Source organism: Camponotus floridanus, unplaced genomic scaffold (assembly GCF_003227725.1).
Source record: "Camponotus floridanus strain SB8 unplaced genomic scaffold, Cflo_v7.5 scaffold136, whole genome shotgun sequence".
In the NCBI taxonomy this organism is placed as follows: domain Eukaryota; kingdom Metazoa; phylum Arthropoda; class Insecta; order Hymenoptera; family Formicidae; genus Camponotus; species Camponotus floridanus.
In genome coordinates this window covers 68,130-86,934 of record NW_020229255.1, presented here as the reverse complement: position 1 = coordinate 86,934, position 18,805 = coordinate 68,130, and the positions used below count along the sequence as shown (strand labels likewise).

The 18,805-nt window shown below is 33.0% G+C and overlaps 5 protein-coding genes across 5 annotated transcripts in view; 1 reads left to right on the top strand and 4 right to left on the bottom strand.

The window, feature by feature from the left end:
• LOC105253693 (division abnormally delayed protein) overlaps window positions 1-1,866 on the bottom strand; it is a 55,415-nt gene extending 53,549 nt beyond the window's left edge. The window contains exon 1 of the mRNA XM_011261876.3: window positions 927-1,866. Within this exon, the coding sequence (XP_011260178.1) occupies window positions 927-1,161 (235 nt within the window). The 5' untranslated portion in view covers window positions 1,162-1,866. The remainder of the gene's footprint in view (window positions 1-926) is intronic.
• A 284-nt stretch (window positions 1,867-2,150) lies between these two features.
• Window positions 2,151-5,762, bottom strand: LOC105253692 (DNA replication licensing factor Mcm7). Its single transcript, XM_011261875.3, has 10 exons — window positions 5,620-5,762; window positions 5,283-5,491; window positions 4,934-5,097; window positions 4,678-4,858; window positions 4,394-4,531; window positions 4,133-4,318; window positions 3,841-4,054; window positions 3,198-3,675; window positions 2,905-3,056; window positions 2,151-2,751 (listed from the first exon to the last, which is right to left on the bottom strand). Exons 1-10 carry the CDS (start codon window positions 5,657-5,659, stop codon window positions 2,336-2,338), a joined length of 2,178 nt encoding a protein of 725 aa, XP_011260177.1. The 5' UTR covers window positions 5,660-5,762; the 3' UTR covers window positions 2,151-2,335.
• A 282-nt stretch (window positions 5,763-6,044) lies between these two features.
• On the top strand, window positions 6,045-7,696 carry LOC105253691 (bystin). The gene is made up of 3 exons (XM_011261873.1): window positions 6,045-6,287; window positions 6,418-7,343; window positions 7,419-7,696. Exons 1-3 carry the CDS (start codon window positions 6,147-6,149, stop codon window positions 7,654-7,656), a joined length of 1,305 nt encoding a protein of 434 aa, XP_011260175.1. The 5' UTR covers window positions 6,045-6,146; the 3' UTR covers window positions 7,657-7,696.
• A 697-nt stretch (window positions 7,697-8,393) lies between these two features.
• LOC105253690 (putative sodium-coupled neutral amino acid transporter 10) lies at window positions 8,394-12,503 on the bottom strand. The gene is made up of 7 exons (XM_011261872.3): window positions 12,103-12,503; window positions 11,365-11,933; window positions 10,981-11,251; window positions 10,714-10,850; window positions 10,397-10,624; window positions 10,135-10,330; window positions 8,394-10,065 (listed from the first exon to the last, which is right to left on the bottom strand). The coding sequence occupies exons 2-7, from the start codon at window positions 11,845-11,847 to the stop codon at window positions 8,402-8,404; spliced, it is 2,979 nt and encodes a 992-aa protein (XP_011260174.1). The 5' UTR covers window positions 11,848-11,933; window positions 12,103-12,503; the 3' UTR covers window positions 8,394-8,401.
• Window positions 12,504-13,003: 500 nt separating this feature from the next.
• On the bottom strand, window positions 13,004-18,147 carry LOC105253689 (histone deacetylase Rpd3). The gene is made up of 9 exons (XM_011261871.3): window positions 17,973-18,147; window positions 16,913-17,025; window positions 16,648-16,765; window positions 16,194-16,567; window positions 15,953-16,100; window positions 15,584-15,869; window positions 15,262-15,490; window positions 15,046-15,142; window positions 13,004-14,958 (listed from the first exon to the last, which is right to left on the bottom strand). Exons 1-9 carry the CDS (start codon window positions 18,034-18,036, stop codon window positions 14,888-14,890), a joined length of 1,500 nt encoding a protein of 499 aa, XP_011260173.1. The 5' UTR covers window positions 18,037-18,147; the 3' UTR covers window positions 13,004-14,887.
• Between the last annotated feature and the right edge of the window lie 658 nt (window positions 18,148-18,805).

Below are 18,805 nucleotides of genomic sequence, written 5' to 3'. Positions count from 1 at the left end.
TTCCAGAAACACTCTAGCGCTTAAAAAAATCATAACATTTAATATGAAATTGCCCACTGAATGACATCAATATCAATATTGATGACATTGGATATCAAATATTAATTATGATATTAGCAATTTTAATAATCATTTGAAATTGCATGGTATATTATTAATAAATTTAATAAGTGTGTCAATATCGAAAGAATTATTAATATATCAGCATAATAAGAATAACATAATAATGATAATAATAATAATAAATCAATATAATAATAATAATAGAGAGATATATAATGAAGTGTAATTATTATTATTGAGCTAATAAAAATTTTATTACATCATATTTGACTATCACGAGTAATTGTAAATATTCGAAAACTGGGTAACACATTCATTATTGATTTACAATAAAATGATTTTAAAGAAAATTCAAACACGCGCGACAAATTATTAAAATAAACTTTATATGTTAAATTTTACAAAAAAAAAAAAAAAAAAACTATTTTGCGAACGAAACGTGTAGCCTCGTTTCACAGCGAATATCAAAAGTTTATCGACATTTACGGCTAAACGCGATTGCGCTAATAATCTGAATTATTAAATCAATAAAGTTTTTATCAATTACGTATCTCACTTAATCAAATTTAGTTATATCTATTGGACTTTTTGTCATCGCTTTTATATTTATTCCTCTTGTTTTTTCGGTTTCTCTCTCTCTTTTTCTCTTAAAGTATATCCACGTGAGAGAAATGTCAGTTTCACCTGACTTTGATGTCACTTTCCAACGGTAGTCCCCGGAGGGACGTAAATAAATTTCTCGCGCGGACAATGTGGCAGAATACAAAGTTAATACAATAACACAGATACGGAGAGTGACTGGACCGGAGCGGTATATAAATTCGAGTCGTGCGAAAAAAAAATAAATAAAAATATTGACTTACTGTTCGAAAAATCCTCAGCGGCTGGCACGAGCGTGATGTTCTTGGTATCGAAGAACGGTCTGATCAGGTCGCAGTTGGCGACGATCTCGGTGCCGTTGTCGACGGTGGACGTCTTCAGGTGGTGCAGCGACTTCGCGTGCACCACCGAGCACGCACAGTGGCACCACACGAGGAGGACCCACGCGAACAGAGTCGAGGGCGCGGGGAACGCGACGGCTCGCGCTATTATTTTCATTTCGGCAAAATGGCTCCGGATGTAGGCGACGAACGAGAGAGATATATACGTATCTATATCTCTATACAAAGAGAGCGAAGAAACCGCGAGGGAGATTCGCGCACGATCGGAGAATATTTCGCGAGGCGCTCTTGAATCTCGTTCCTGTCGCGCGCGCGATAAGCGCCAACTTCACTCCCTTCCTCTCGCGCTTCTCCTCCTCCTCCTCTTCTTCTCTTCTTCTTCTTCTTCCTTTACGGATTCGTTCCCGGCGGAGTCATCCACCGTATCGGAACGCGATGATTGTTTGCCGAACGGCGGACGCGCCGTCAGACGGCACGACGACGGCGACGAAAACGAGCGGCGGCAGTGCTGCGTGCACTCGGGGCATGCGGCGCGAACATTTGGTGCGCTCGCGAAACGGGGGAGGCGAGGGGGGAGGAGGAGGAAAAAGAATAAGAGAGAGATAGGGAGGAGAGGTCAGAGACGGCCGATCACGTATATCCAGCGGTGCTCCCGACACACGCACGCTCGACCACTTTGCTGCTGTCGCACTGTGTAACGCACATATGTGCTCCTACGGACGTGTGTGCGCGTGTCGTGTATATGTATAGATACGCACACGCGCGCGACGCACACTCGTGCACGTTTGATCGCACCGCGAACGCGCCGCGAGAGCGAAATGGAGCGGGATGGACGCGCGTCGACACACCTCCCCCGAGCGACTCGATGCGACTGAAGCGCCGGCCCCGAGTCGCTGGAATATAATTCGACCGTACGCGCGCGAACGTGGCGCCCCTGGCGGCGACTCTACGTACCTCCATCGTTCTTCGAAGTATCCTTTGCGATGATTACATCTTTATCGATTATCGATATATATACCTAAAAAAGATTTAGAATATATGTATTTTTTTAATACATATGTATTATATCAAAATATTTTTATTATGCATATAATTAATACAATTATACGATTAATATAATTGTAATATGAGTATGAATATAAAAAATACACGCGTATATTAATCATTTATTGTCGGGATATCTTTCAGGATACATGTAATTTTAATATAAGTATGTAGGAATTCTCTTAAACAAATAAATATTAGTTATTTATTGTCGAAATACCTTTCAGGATATAGGAAAAAGAGGTACATCAGATTCTGCGAAGGATATTGTGTCTTTAAGCACAAAGTTATATAAAAGTGATCAATCTTCTGGTCTGATTGACCTGCCACACGTTCAATGCCTCGTACTCTTCGATGCATTTGTACACGGGATCGGGTTTAAATCCCTTGCTCGTACATCGCTCTAAAATGTCCGATACTTTGACTGTCTTCTTATCGCCGGCAAGTTCTCGTATCAAATGGAAAATTCTATTGATCGGGTTCTGTTGCGTGTTATTTGTGCGTTGTTCGGAATAGTTGATTGAATGCTTGGACATCTCTACCAATCTGTTCGCTTCTGCAATATCGTCCTTGTCGACCACGTTCGATAATCGCAATCGTGCTAATGCCGTCGACAATCGAAGGATAGCTAACAGATTACGAGCGGAAGTAAACGTTTTGTCGTGGCTGTTACGCGCTTCCTTTCGCATTTCCACATAAGAATCTGCAACAGTAAGATTTTTAATAATTATATACTTGTTGAATAAATTTGTGATTTAATGTAAAATATAAAAAATAACATTAATTACATTTTATATGTATAGTAATTTATGAAAAATTAGAAAGTAAGATAATAACAATTCATACACATACGCACCTACAATATATTCCGTTAATTCTTCTGATATAACAGGTTCTTTTGTCTTACACAAATTTATGTATTTTCTTATTAATTTCATATCTATAGCTTCCGTTTCAGTCGGAGGTTGCGAGCAATGTTGATGCACATATGTGATGTGTTGTGCTAATCTATGAAGGATTATTTAAATTTATTAGCATAATATACAAATATTAAAATAAAATATAAAATACAAAATTAGAAATAATTAAGTTAAATGTGATTGAAAGAAATAGTATCAATTTATAAAAATAATACGTGAATATACTTACTTAAGATCGTTACCTCGGTCTGCGCGATCCTGAATAAGCCACAATAAATCAAATCGCGATAATAACGCGGCAGGCAATTGGATATTTTGTTCCACTGATCTCTGTGGATTGTATCTGCCGTACGCCGGATTGGCAGCAGCCAATATGGATACTCTAGCGTTCAAACGAGCCATTATGCCGGCTTTGGCAATAGATATAGTCTGTTGCTCCATCACCTCATGAATCGCCGTTCTATCTGCGTCTGCCATCTTATCAAATTCGTCGATGCAACAAACCCCTTGATCCGCCAATACCAAAGCTCCGCCCTCCAATACCATTTGACCGGTTAAAGGATCCTTCATGATTGCAGCGGTCAAACCTACACCGGACGAGCCTCGTCCTGTAGTATACTGTGATCTTGGAGCCAATCGCGTGATGTAGGATAATAATTGCGATTTTGCTACACCGGGATCTCCCATCAAACAGATATTGATATTACCTAAAAATAAGAGAATAAGATTATTCCGTTACATTGTATCTAAAATATTTCAGGCACTAAAACAAAAGTGAATATATTAATGTTAATATTAATATATTAATGTTAATATTTTTATATCAAATGTAATATACATATATAAAATTTCATTGAATCAATTATATATACCTCGAATTTTAATGTCGCCTTTCTTCTTGTCCGTTCCACCAACGAGAAGTAAAAGTAATGCCTTTTTCACATCTTCGAGCCCGTAAATTTCCGGAGCTAAGGAACAAGCCAATTTGTTGTAAAAATCATCTTGCATCAGCAAACTTAATTCCTGATCAGTCAATTCGGCATTACTATCATCTACCGTATCTACGTTATTCAGACATACTATTTTCTGAAATCAAACAAAAGATTAATTTAATCAATCAAATAAAATTTCATATAATTGTAAAATTGAGATGTCTATCCTTACATGGGCGTCTAAATAAGTCTCACTAGAAAGTGCAGGTCCTGATCTAGCATTGAAACCTGTTTTCAAAAATGGCAGAAACACACCAGTAACGATAATATGATCACCAGGCAAGCAATTTCTCGTCGTTTCGCCTCGGCAGAAGATAGTTAAAGATCGTGGTATATGGCCAACTGGAACTTGTTCGCTCTATAAAAAAAAATCAATAGTATCTCAAGAAATATATAATGTTTAAATAAACTCAAAATATTGAAATAAACTTACATGTTCCTGCAATTTTAACTCTTGAAATTTAATAAACTTCGAACCTTTTGTCTGCAAGTATAATCTGCCACCAGATTTGTTCACGCGACATCCCTCACTCGGACATGTCCGTAATGGCATGAAGCTTAAGGAATGTACCTAACAAAAATTAATTTTATGTATAACTCTTGAAATTTTAATATATTATATATGAAAAATACAAATTCTAAGATTATATAATAATTACTGCATATAAGAATAATCAAAATGAATAATTCATAAAATATAAAATATAATTTTTTTACCGGTTGGCTCACTTCCGAACCACATTCATCACATGTATATGTTGCTACAACAATCATTGGCTTAACTTCAGTAGTTTTAGTAACAATGCCTCTAACTGTCACCAATTTCCCAATTTTGTCTGCCTTAATATCTCTTACTGAATATGCCTTTGAATCGGAGAAATCTTTAAAATACACTTCACTGGAAAAATATTTGTCTTCATCAGTCTTGATTATTTTTAATTTTAATAAATGTCTGAATATAAAGTTTCCTTACAAACGACGCATTAATTCAGGAGCATATTTAGTTCTGGCATCTTGAGCTTCACCCGGTTGCCTAGTGCGAGCTTGTATTAATAATCGATGCTCCAGATAAATATCCAATGAATCTTTAGGTAAGACAACTCTTTCTTTGAAATCAGGTAACATTTCTTGAACCAACTAAAAAATAAGAAACAAAATTTTGTATTACTTTTTACAAATAATATGTAAACTCATATATATATTTTATACTATATTATTTGCAATAATATAATTTATGTAGTTTTATATCCATATATCAAATAAATTCTCATGTAGCAAATATGAATAGTTCTGAATATAATATTTATGCAAGTAATACATACGTCCAAAACTAAATTAGTATATCTTCGTGTATTATTAGCAACAGATGTGGCTAGTTCTTCATCAAACGATTGTACATCATCCAAATCGATCTCAAAGCTAATTTGTTCTCTGTGAGCTATCTTGGTAAGCTGCTGTCTATATTTGAAGGTCTTAATATCTGTCTTATCATCTATTGCCACAAATTCCAAGAAGAAAGTCTTGAATTGTTCTGAAAAAGTTATTGTATGAATATATGACTTTGTATCGAATTTATTATTTAACGTCGATTAAAATGATTAATAACAAGTACACGGTTTTTTTCATAAAATGAAGAAATTCTAAAAATGTAAAACTCACCTCTATCTTTAGTGTAATCTCTCGCTACTTTATTTGCCATATTTCACGAATTTTAATATACAATTTTAACTGAAATCAGTGGATATTCTTGTTTTCAACAAATATTACGGTTAAATAAGACTTCTCTGGCTTGCCTCCCTTTCCCGCGCAAATTAAAACCATAACTTATAAAATATATTGACGAGAATGTCTATAGAAATAATTCGTGCGATATGCATGAAATTTTCAAAGATTGCTATTGGTCCGAATTGTTTTCGACAAGCACATCATACAACGTCGTACGATTGGCTATTTTTAGGGACTTCGAAAATTCTCTATTTGAGCCAATTGCGTGACACTATGCCTTTGATGAAAAATCGCCTTTATTAAGGTTGTTTATAGCCATCTATTTTTATTACACATGCCTATCTATTCATGCATCATATTCAACATATAAACACGTGTTTTCCGAAGACAGGTACCAAAACTGGCTCCTACTCTTTTAAAAAGAAAGTTCCTTCCCTAATAACGTGCTAAAATAAAAAAAAATGGGCAAAGCTAAGAAAATCAAAGTTTCTAAAGGAACCAAAGAGTCGAAAATAAGTTTGACGGAGCAAATAGAAATTGATAAAGCTGTGAAGCCTACAGTCAGGCAAAAGATTAGGCATCGGGCGAATGATGAAGAAGAAGTTAGTTTCCACATTTATCTCTTTCGTATCATCTCATTTTCCTGAAAATTAAAGATAATTAAATCTGTTAAAAAGTACATTTTTTTGTTTTGCCTCGATTACAATTAATATAATTATTATTTCTTTCTAGTATGTAGCTCCTACTCTAACGAGAAGGATCTTATCGCAAGCTAGACAACAGCAGCTAGAGATTGAAGAGGAGATTGGTCTCAGTAAACCTAAAAGCGAAAAGCTGACTGTCAAACTCAGCACTGAGTTGAACGATGTTGAAGATCGATCCAGTGATGACGAAGAACCGGTGGATAATGTACACTATTATGAGGACATTCAAATCAACGAAGATGATGAACGCGCCTTACAGATGTTCATGTCCAAAGACCCAGTACCTACAAGAACATTGGCCGATATAATAATGGAGAAATTGACAGAGAAAAAGACTGAAATCGAAACGCAATTTTCTGACGCTGGGACTATTCAATTGCAAGACTTGGATCCGCGGGTAAAAGCGATGTACGAGGGTGTCAGAGATGTTTTGGTGAAATATCGTAGTGGCAAACTACCAAAAGCTTTTAAAATCGTGCCTAGTTTAAAGAATTGGGAACAGATATTGTATATCACAGATCCACCAAAATGGTCTGCTGCTGCGATGTATCAAGCAACAAGGATATTTGCTTCAAATTTGAAGGATAAGATGGCCCAAAGATTCTACAACCTCGTTCTGTTACCACGCATTAGGGACGATTTGGCAGAATACAAAAGACTAAATTTCCATTTATATCAGGCGTTAAGGAAAGCATTATTTAAGCCGGCTGGTTTTATGAAGGGAATCTTGTTGCCACTCTTAGAATCCGGCACATGTACGCTCAGAGAAAGTGTCATCATTGGATCTGTAATCGCGAAGAATTCAATACCAATCTTGCACTCCTCGGCAGCTATACTGAAAATCGCGGAAATGGACTACACAGGTGCAAATAGCATTTTCCTCAGAATATTCTTGGATAAGAAATACGCGCTTCCATACAGAGTAGTAGATGGAGTGGTATTTCATTTTGTTAGGTAAGATAACAATGAATCTTTTATAAGCAGCTGTATTATTAGAAATGATGTTTATATTAAATATAATCTGTCAAGGTTTGAAAGAGACACCAGAGAATTACCAGTATTATGGCATCAAGCTCTCTTAACTTTTGTGCAACGATATAAGAGCGACATCAGTTCTGAGCAAAAGGAAGCTATACTAAGACTACTGAGAAAACAATCACATCATTCAATCACTCCCGAAATCAGGAGAGAATTGCAACACGCGAAATGCAGAGATGTAGAAATGACAGAACCTAAACCAGAACCAATAGATATCACAAATACTTAAAAATACAGGATATGTATATATGCAAATATCTAAATACTATTGTATTTCTTTTATAAAAAGAGAATTTATATTAAAATTTAGGAATATATATATTATCTTGGAAAAATTGGATAATATATAATATAATAAAACGATATTCGAAACAATATAAATTCCAGTGTAAAAATACATTTTTATTTAATCTTATCTATATATTAATTATTAATAAACTAATATTTGTATCATTTTTTTACATTTTTTAAATTTTAGAGAAGATTATGATCAAAGATAGCATATTTAACAGTCGTTTTAAACATCACATTCAAGCACAGCATGAATCATTACTATAAATATTTCTTATTCTTAATATACACGCACACATACATATATGAAGCAAAAATAGGAATTTTTAGCAAGATTTATCAACTTAATAACAATTTAATATTTTATATGACATAAAATAAATCACAAATAAAAAAAAAGAAACAAACTATCTGCGATTTATAAATAAATGTTTTATCTAATATTATGCTATAAAAAAAGCTATAAGAAAAAATTGAAATATTCATTGGAATGAAAAATTTAATTATAAAATTAAGTTGCGCTTACTGCTTAGTTTTTATTAGCTTATCTTTCTATTTAATCTTTTTATATTTAATATATTAGAGCCTTTTCATTTTGTAATATTATGCTGTGTGAATTCTATTATTTTTAAATATCACTGGTTTTATTATTTTTATATTTCTTATTATATTTTTTATTATTTTTATATTTCTATATTACTCTTAGGATTCAAAGCTTTCAAATCTCTTTGTTTCATATTTATATACTCCACATTAAGAGCATCATGTGGAGCGTTCATAGAAATTGTCTTTGTTATTCCCTGTTCGGATAAATAAATGTTCGTTTTAATTAGAGGCACTTCAGTTGTGCTCGATTTAGTTATTCTCTTATCAAATTTTTTATCTTCATAACTCTTGGAATTCTCCTGTAATTTTGAGCAAGTTCCGCGATCGACGTTATTGATATCTTTAATAAAAGATTCGGATTTTTCAGATAAACGATTACTGAAGTTTGTATCGTTTACATTTACTTCTTTATCTACGTCTCTCTTTTCACGTTCATTATTCTCCAAAATATCTCTATGTACAATGGGAACAACTTCTGGTTCGCTTTTGTTTGATGATGAAACAATCGTCTTGTCTATTTTTGACTGATTCATCATTTTTAATGCTACAGGTACAGAATATTTGTCATCGTATTTTCCTTGCAGTTCCTCTGACATGTTCATAACTCCATTTCTAACAGCCTCTCTCTTCTCTTCTTTCATTTGACGATTATCGTTCTCTTTAACAAGTACTTCTTCTGCAATAGATCTCTGTATAGCTCCTTTTGATAAGATATTCAAGATGGAACCCTTCATATTTTTTAAATCGTTAAATTCTATTCTCTCAATTTTCGTATCATCTTGTTTTTCTTTGTGTAACAATCTCTCGGATATTTCATGATCAATGGCCACTTCTTTGATAAAAGATTTATCTGGTATATTTCCTGATATTTTTTGTAATGCTTCTATATCTTCGTTGGGAGAAATTTCCTGAAAGGAATCCAATTTTTTCTTGCTTTCAGCTGCTATATTGTTATTCTCATCTTGAGATTGCTGTTTTTCATTGATCTTTATTTTATTCGCAACATTCCATTGCTTCTCCTCCAAAACTACTTTATTATTTTTTTCTTCTATACTCACTATCTCCTTGTTTTCGACAATTTTTCTATCGTTTTCTTTCAAGTTTGTCTTGCTCTTTGGCAATAAATCCTCGTTATCAATCTGTATGTTCTTTTCATTTTTCTTAAGTAACTCATCTTTTGCCATTCTTTGTTTTTCTCTCTCAAACTCTTGCTTCTGTTCCTTGATATCTTTTAGAATTTTCTTCTGTTCTTGCATCATTTCACGTTGCTCCAATTTATGCTTTTCTAATGTTTTTCTAAGTTGCTCGTGCCGTTCTGCAGCTCTAGCATTAGCAACATCTCCATCAGCCGCCAATTCTGATTCCTCCTTCTTTATTGCATCTAAATTAATAAGATTATCGTTCTTCTGCAAATCCACAGATCGTTCCTTCTCTTCAATTATTTTTATCTTCTCCTCTGCTTTCAATGTAACAGATTCATCAATTTTAGCGATATCGGTATTCACAGCAACCTGCAATTGCACGTTTAAATTTTCATTTAAAGGTTTAACTGTTTCATCTTCTATTTCTTTTATTTCTGGCACAAGAGTGTCTACTGCTGCTTTATCAGGTTTTTCAATATTCTGTTTTTCGGTCACAATTACACGTTCAACTGGTATGGGCGGTTCTTGTCGAACGTCTTTTACTTTCAAATCCAATGTTTTATCGAGAACACTAATCTCAGACAGCTTATTAATTTTATCTATAATAGAATGTGAAATAAAAGAGTAAGATCACAATGAAAATAAAAGATTAATTCGTACAATATTACCTTTTGCTCTAGGAATGATTTCCAAACTATTAGGAACATCAGGAATATGTAAACTGTCTTTAATGTTCAATGGTAAATTGATTTGACCGAGTGGTTTACTCGTTATCGTTAATTTTGCATTTGTAGATTCTTCCATTGCATATAAATTAGCGTATGTACCGAGCACCATAATCCAAACGCCGATAATTAAAATACCCTATAGATAATGATATATGTGTAACATAGAAAAAAATTACAAAAAAAGTTACTGGTAAAACTTTACCTGTGCTACTAATCTTTCATTAGTATTTTTGCTGTTTATAGACACAAAGAATACTGTCGGGAATATCAAACAGATCATTACTCCGATCGTTGATCCCACGATACCAAGAACAAATTCTATATTTGGCACTAGAATACCGATTATCAGGGAAATGCTGACTATTGCGATAGTAAGACATCGAAATCTGGATTCTGACAAATAATTGATAGACGGTTCGTGGGTATGTACCTGATACACAACGATAAAAAATAAATTAAAAATTGGAGTAATAATATGCTTGGGCTTTTAAATTTTTCTTTTTTGAAAAACATACATACCCGGCGAAATAAAAGAGAATTCAAGCTCGCACGACATGGAAAAATGACTAGAGGGAAACTGAATGCAACCGAAAATACGAATCCCAGTTTAATCAGTTCGGATGTTATGCTAGGTTCGAAACTCAGTAAAATGTTCCCTGCAATATATAAAAATAGTAAGAGCAACTGCACAAGTTGAAAACAAATAAATAATAAATGATATGACAAAGATAATGTAATAATCATCTTTTATTGTAAGATACATGCGTAGCAGTTCTGTTAAATTACCTGTGAATGATTGAGTACAGAAAGCAATGTAACCAAACAAGCCAACACACATATATACAAGAGTACAAATATTTAACGCTCCTCTTACAACATCATTCATTTTCTCTAAGGATGCATTTGGAATGGTTTCGTATATTTCAAATAGTTGAGTTTGACAGAAGAGAGCCATGGAGAATATGGGGAGGCACTGGAGAATACCAGCTGGTCTCCAATAATTAACATTATCAAACCAATCTTCCGCAAAGATATGTAGAGTAGATTCATTCATTATCTGTTGATTAAAAGAAAGTATATAATTATAGCATGTATATAATTCTCTCTAGCACTTATATATTTTAGATTCAATATTTTTAAGGACACTGCAACATTACTGTTATATTATACCTTTAATATGAGACAGAGATAGAAAACAATAGTAGCAGTACAAATGCTAGATAGACTATCGATATTTCGAAGCAGCCCGAGAGGTAAAACTATGAAGACTCCAGTAATGATTAACAAACTGGTGCGTATTTCCCCTGATGTCCTGTCTATCATCTTGCTGATTATCTGTGGTCCCAGATCACCGATGACGACGAAGTAGGCAATGCATGTGCCCAACATAAAACCTATGATTAAGAGCTCTGCAAGAAACTTTCCCATGTGACCAAATGCATGAAAAGCAAGTAGCTCAAAGTTGCGTCTCCTCGATATTACAGCTGATTTGATAAGGAAGTGGCATGCTAGTCGTGATAAGGTGCTACACAAAAGTAACAGCAAAATGGCCAGTACGATGCCACATTGTTTGAAGCAGAAGGGCATTGCCAGGACGCTCACTCCTATAATGCTGTTAGCAAGGGTCATCACATGGGACATTTGGGAAATCATTCTCCAAATCTCTGATTGAAATCTGACTAAGTTGTAAAGTCTTTCTTGTATTTGCAGTATAAAATTCCTTCGAGTTTCACATCCCTCTGCAAAAGAGTACAATCAGTTTCAGTATCTCTATTACTCGTTTCAGTTATCAAGTCATTCAGAAAAGTCATCTCATGTGATACATTAATTTTCTTGAAAAAAATGTTTGGATTAACGTAAGAATAATCGTAGATCGATCGTAATCTTGTATAAAAATTGTTTACATACGATTAATCGTAGCATAAATTGGAGAAATGTTATCGTAAATAATAAGGTTGGAATGATAAGTCGCTGACGAAGGGATGTTATGCGCTTTGCGCTAAAATCTTTGTTATCCTCAATCAATTACATTTTGTACGCATTTTACACGCTTTTGCGATAACATTTGTGGACGTTACATTGAAGCTGAGGAATCGTCGAGGCGCCTGCCGGCTGCCGGCCCCTCAAAACTATTCATCTTGGATTTCGACATTGAAGTGCGTAGTACGTAATGCAGGATGCAAGGTTGTTCCTTATGGCTGAACTTCTTGCACTTTTCTATTTTCGTCTCTTTCTTTTTGACCTCCTAAATATATTTCTATCACGTTTTTAGCGTAGGAAGTTTATGTATGTACAGAGAACAAATCTACAGTTATTTTTTATGTATATAAATTTGATTAAAATATTCATATGACAATCAAAAAGATGTTTTATTAATGATAATGAAAAGATGATTTATTAATAATCCGTAAAAAATTTTTTTAATGCTTTGTTTTCTTTTGCTCATTTTACAATGCTATATAGATTCTATTTTTTTTACATAAATATATATTAATTAATAACATACATATTAACTTACCTAAGAAATTTGTTTAATGTATTTGTCTGCCAAACTCGAAAATTTTTTGTTTTCGCTTCTTCCCCAGAGAAATAAAAATAAACAAGATTCTATTGTATATAATCTTTACATAAATTAAATTTTGAAGTAATTTTTTTTACTTCATATAATTTTTTCTTCCTGAAAAGCAATTTACGCTTAGACATTTTCAAATCTCAGATTCACAATCTTTCTGGATTTGTAGAAGAAAGTAGATTTCAGAAAACTACATATATATAGATATTTTTTATTATAAATATTTAAAAACGCCCATTCATATGTGTACTTTTTATGTGTGAACATAAATATATATACACATATATTATTTGATCTATATCTCAAATAGACTTATACAAGACATGTACTGCATCATGTACATTTTGAATTTATTTCTGTGTGCGTGATAAGTGTATAATTGATCAATTATTATGAATTGTTATGGATATGTAAAATCAATGATGGTATGATCTAATCAAATATGTGAAAGAATAATCGCAATAAAAGATTAAATTTTATATACATAAAATTGTTAAAATGCACAATTTTTTTCTCTGCACAAAAAGAGTGAAATTCATTGTGGGAATGTATAGTCTGAGGAAAGAGTTTGTGACAAAATATTTCTTATTGCATAAAGATCGTGAATGTAGGTTCGACTTTTGCGACATGGCGGTATCTAGTTTTTGTTGCAAAAGTCGATCCAAACGCCATAAATAATTTTTATATTTCTTAAATTATAATATCTTGCTCAATATATATTTAAAATTCTACAGCTATGCTCGAAATAGATATATATATGTATATATACATACATATATATATATTTCCTCAACTGTTTATTACTCATTACTTTCCATCAGATTGTTTTTCACTCTCATGCAATTACTCAAAAATATCAACGGAATATTTTTTTTTCTTTTTTTTAGATACCCCTCTAGTTTATTCAACGGTTTGAGAATTGACATTTATATATGATAGTATAAAAAATTGAAACTTATAATAGTTATGAAATTATACAAATCCAATGCAATGAAAGCAGATGTAAATATCTAATTCTGTAAAATTGCAAATGTTTCTTATTCTTTAGTTTTCTAAAGTATATGTTACAAGAGTTAAAGATATTCACTGCAACCCATCAAATAAACCAGAAGAGTGACCAAAATAATATAGATATTCACATCTCTTGAGTAATGTAAGATATAATACATTTTACATTTTCAAACAGAATATTATTATCATTCCAGTATTATTGCATGTAAGGGATATTTGCCTTAAGATTAATTTCTGTATGTTATGTACACAGGAATAGGAAGCAAACAAATTCATTTGATCTATTTCAAAAGAGCAATCTGTGTTTAGATTTAGTCTAATTGTCCTTCTATAATGCATAAATTGCACATTGGTCTTCATCAAACAGATCAATTAATTGCAAGCAATGAGTAAAAAAACGTACAATTTATATCGAGCGCGTGAAGAGTGTATCTTACGCGATCGTATGTGTACATATATATATATATAATTTAATTGCAGCTTTTAGACGATAAAATCTTGGTATAACTTAATGTTTTGTATCGATCGTCAATATCTCATGATCTGATTTTAAAAAAATCTGTGAAATTAATGTGTTTATAAAAATAAAATAAACATCTATGAGTGATCTACAAAGAATCTTTTATATGAAAATTAACTGATTTAATGACACTATACTTCCACTATACTAAGTGATATGCTGTAAATAAATATGTATAAAAAGAATTATAGTCAAATTATAAAATCCTGACGACTCGATCGAAACCATTCCGTGCGAGCGTGGATATTTTTAATTATTTTTGTGCGGTACTTTCCATCTCTTTTCATTGAAGAATGTTCAAAAATATGTTTCAAAATTTTAGTTTATGTTCTCGTTCTAAACGCTACACGCTCATACGTGTTCAATGAAATTGCCACGAATAGGGTAAAAGATAGTATCTGATATCTCTAAAAGTCTCTAAACATTTTCGAGAGTTTGAATAGTAGAAACAAGAATTTTGAATTATATAGAACGAGGTAAAAGTAGCTATGACATCATGTGCTGCCATCATTTAAGTTACTTAAACTTATATATACTTAATTTAAATAAAAATTTTTCCATCTTTTTAGATGCTCCGGGGCAATCATCTATCAGGGATTCGCCCCACCATCCTTCTTCGCTTCTTCATTTGTAGAATTCGTTTTTTCATCTTTTTCATTTTCTAAATAAAGAATTTTAATAATTATTAATTTCTTTCTCTAACATTAATTTATAAACATAGAAAACAGTAATGTTCAAGTATCACTACCTTTTGGCTCCGATTTTATATCTTCTTCCTTCTTTATATCAGTGTCAATGGCTTCCTGACCTTTTTCCAAACGCGGTCGTTTTCTATCTCTAGATCCCTTTAAAAAAAGAAAGAAAAAAAAGAAATATAAAAATATTTATATATCGCTTTTCTATAATTGCAACTTTCTTCCTAACTGCATATAATAGATATTACATTGTATAATGAAACTCATACCTTATAAGATCTATTATCTCTTCGTGCACCTTCACCTTCATCTTCACTGTCACTGTATTCATTTTCATGTTGCATTCTTTTGTCCAAGTCGCGTTGAGGTAATCTGTCATCCGGATTTACTTTTTCTTCAGCTTCTGAATCCTCAATGACAGCACCATCCTCAGGAATTGCTTGAACTTGGACACCAGGTGCATGAGGTAGCATTCTTAAATTCTCAAACAGCCTTGTTCTATAATAATTAGACACAGTTATGGAATTAATTTGCTTACACAATATAAAAGCCAGAATAGAAAAACTATTATAGAATTGCAAGATTGTTTACTTTATTTTTTCGAGATATTCAGGAGTGTTTTGATTGGCCATATTTGAAGGACTTATATGCAGCTTAAAGTCAGGACCAAAATATTCAAAGTAATCATTATATGGAAGTTCATTCGCAATTTCAGATCCTAGAGCTACAGATGTCTCATATGTCCAACATCTAGACACATTCCTAATTGTATATCCACCACCTCCCACCATTAAGAATGGCAAATTATATTTTTTTACAAATTCCACGCATTTACCATGCCCTCTTACAGTCAAATTAAAACATCCCAGTCGATCACCTGTATAAAATTAATATCAATTAATATTTATATTATATAAAAAATATATATTAAATTTTTATTATAATTTTTTTAAATGTTACCCGTCAATGAGTCGGCACCACATTGTAAAACAACAGCAGAAGGTTGAAAAGTTTCCATTACTTTTGAAATAATGGGGACAAATATAGACTCATAGCTCTCATCATCCATACCATCTCTCAAGGGTATATTAACTGCATAATACTTTCCCTGTTGATAAAAAGAGAAAATCATATATGACAATTAATTATTACACATAAATAGAATTATAAGGAAACAGACATTATGTTCTGATAAGTTTACCTTCCCTGCTCCTATATCGCGAAGATCTCCAGTTCCAGGGAAGTATTCACCATATTTATGAAATGAGACTGTCATAACTCTATCCGTTGTATAAAAAGCTTCTTCAACACCATCACCATGATGAACATCAATGTCAATGTACAAAACTCTTTGATGATATTTTAGTAGTTCCAAGATTCCGAGTACAATGTCATTCACGTAGCAGAAACCTGATGCTTCGCTCTTTTTTGCATGATGCAAGCCACCACCCCAATTGATGCAAATTTCTGAGGCTTGTTTGTTGAGTTTGACAGCGGCAGCTACAGATCCACCAGCTGATAATTGGCAAAACTCATACAAACCATCAAAAACAGGGCAATCTTCCCCTACATTAACTGTTGTAAAAAGCAAAATAATATTAATAAATGTTCTTATTAATTTTAATAATATAATTTACCAAATGATAATGTCTTACATCGTTGCATTTGTTTGTTATATTCAGACATATTATCTGGTCGTATGGATCTCAGAAATCTAATGTACTCGTCACTATGGAATTTTGTCATTTCATCTGCTGTAGCTTTGTGAGGCCGCTAGATAATGAAGTATAATATTATATTTTTTTATATGATCGATAATATGATAAAATACAATTATATATAATATATAAAATATAATTGATTGAGCTTATAATGAAGGCTGTTTCTTATATAAATAAAATATGATGAAAAAATTCTTACATATATTTCCATCTTTCTATAAAGACCATAATTCAAAAGTAGATTGTGTGTCATCCTTATACGATGTGGCTTCATAGGATGCCCTTGGCCATAATAATAATTTCCGATATCACCTATTTGAAAAAAAATAACATAAATGAACCAATACGCTTCAAAAAGTATGAAAAAATGTAAAAATATAACTATCACTGAACGGGGTGCACAATTGACCAACTACGGTGCGCTGGAGTATATCTGAGAATCTGTCGCAGTTACTCTACAAAAACTGTATTAACATTCACAACTTTTGTCGAAATGCGGATTTTCGCGAAAAATATTTTCAGTGAGTGTAAATTATGTTCGGGAAGTAACTTTTTGAACTTCACATTAGTCAATAATCTCATAAAAATCCCACAACATTCTTAATAACTTAACCTATGGCCATCTCAATTTCGGGCTTTTTTTCGTTTCTATTGACAAAAACATTGTTTTATAACAAAGAGAAATTGCAGTATTAAATATAATGTACGTAATTATCGCCACTTTATGAATATATATACTTGAAAATCCACGATTCGTCAAATGTCAAAGTGACATGCTACAGAATTCAGTTAACATACAAGGTCTATCGCTACAAAATGGTGCAATAATCAATTACAATTTTGTAGAAACAAAAATAGATGATAAATTATTAACTCTATTAAGTAACGTTGATTCGATAAAAAGCAGATTCTCGAGTACACGGATTTATAGTGGCTACGCATATATATAGCCATGGCCGACGCTTTTTGCTTCGCTTGGCTACGGTCGCGCGAAAAAACGGCTGCGAATCTCTCGTCTTAACGTCACGAAAATCGTATTATCTCGTAGGAAAAGCACACGAATTTCGATGTATCGCCTGTCAATAGACGTGCTTTGATGTTTTTAATCAACGACGTAAAACAGGTAGACCGATGAGCGATCGGATGCCGAGCTAGATCGCTCGAAATAAACGCGGTAAGCGCGAATGGTGCAAACACATTTTGACAAGCTTCTCGTGTGTGTGTGATGTTTCCGTGGATATTTTTCTGTGATAACTTACTGTCATAATAATAGCAGACGCGTTTCCTACTGTGCGGCTGCATGGACATTTTTACGGGATCCATTTGGAATAAATCGACAAAACACTATGAACGGAATTAAACCAGGACCGCGGAGTGATCGCCGCTCTCACCAACGGGACACAGCGTCATTAACCAACCGCATGCGCATGCGCCTTGCACTCGCATGCGAGTTGCAAGCTTGTCGCGAAGGTAGCGCTGTAAAACGATGCTATTTCGGCCACAGATGTTAGGTCTGTTCGCGTTGCTCACACCTTGCGCACCCATCTTTCTCCTCTCTCTCTCTCGTTCTCTCTTTACGCTTAATATATATTTATCTCGTTTTAAATGCAGAAATTTTTAGAGAATGCAAGCAACGCGAGCAAATCTATTTTTTTTTGAGAATGGAAATCTGGCGCTCGAATATATAAAAAAATAATAAAAATATAAAAAAATATAAAAATAATAAAAATATAAAAAATATAAATAAAAATATAAAAAATAGCTACCTACATTATATTGATGTATCAATTAATTTGTCTTGATTAATGTATAGTAATTAATTTATGTATCAATTAATTAATTATCATTAAAGCGTGATTGGTTATCATTTGTATGCTATTATGAATGCTTTTCATTTAGCGACACAAGTTGACATGAAAACATTGAAAATAATATCAATAAATGTACGTAATTAAATAATACAAACGTTCCGTTTGACGCTGCACAAGTTATCTTAAGATACAAATTCATGGGACGATCGACCCTCATTTTCATTCTCAAAAAACATCACGTGACTAAAAAATGACGAATTGATAGCTTTGTTTTAGTCACG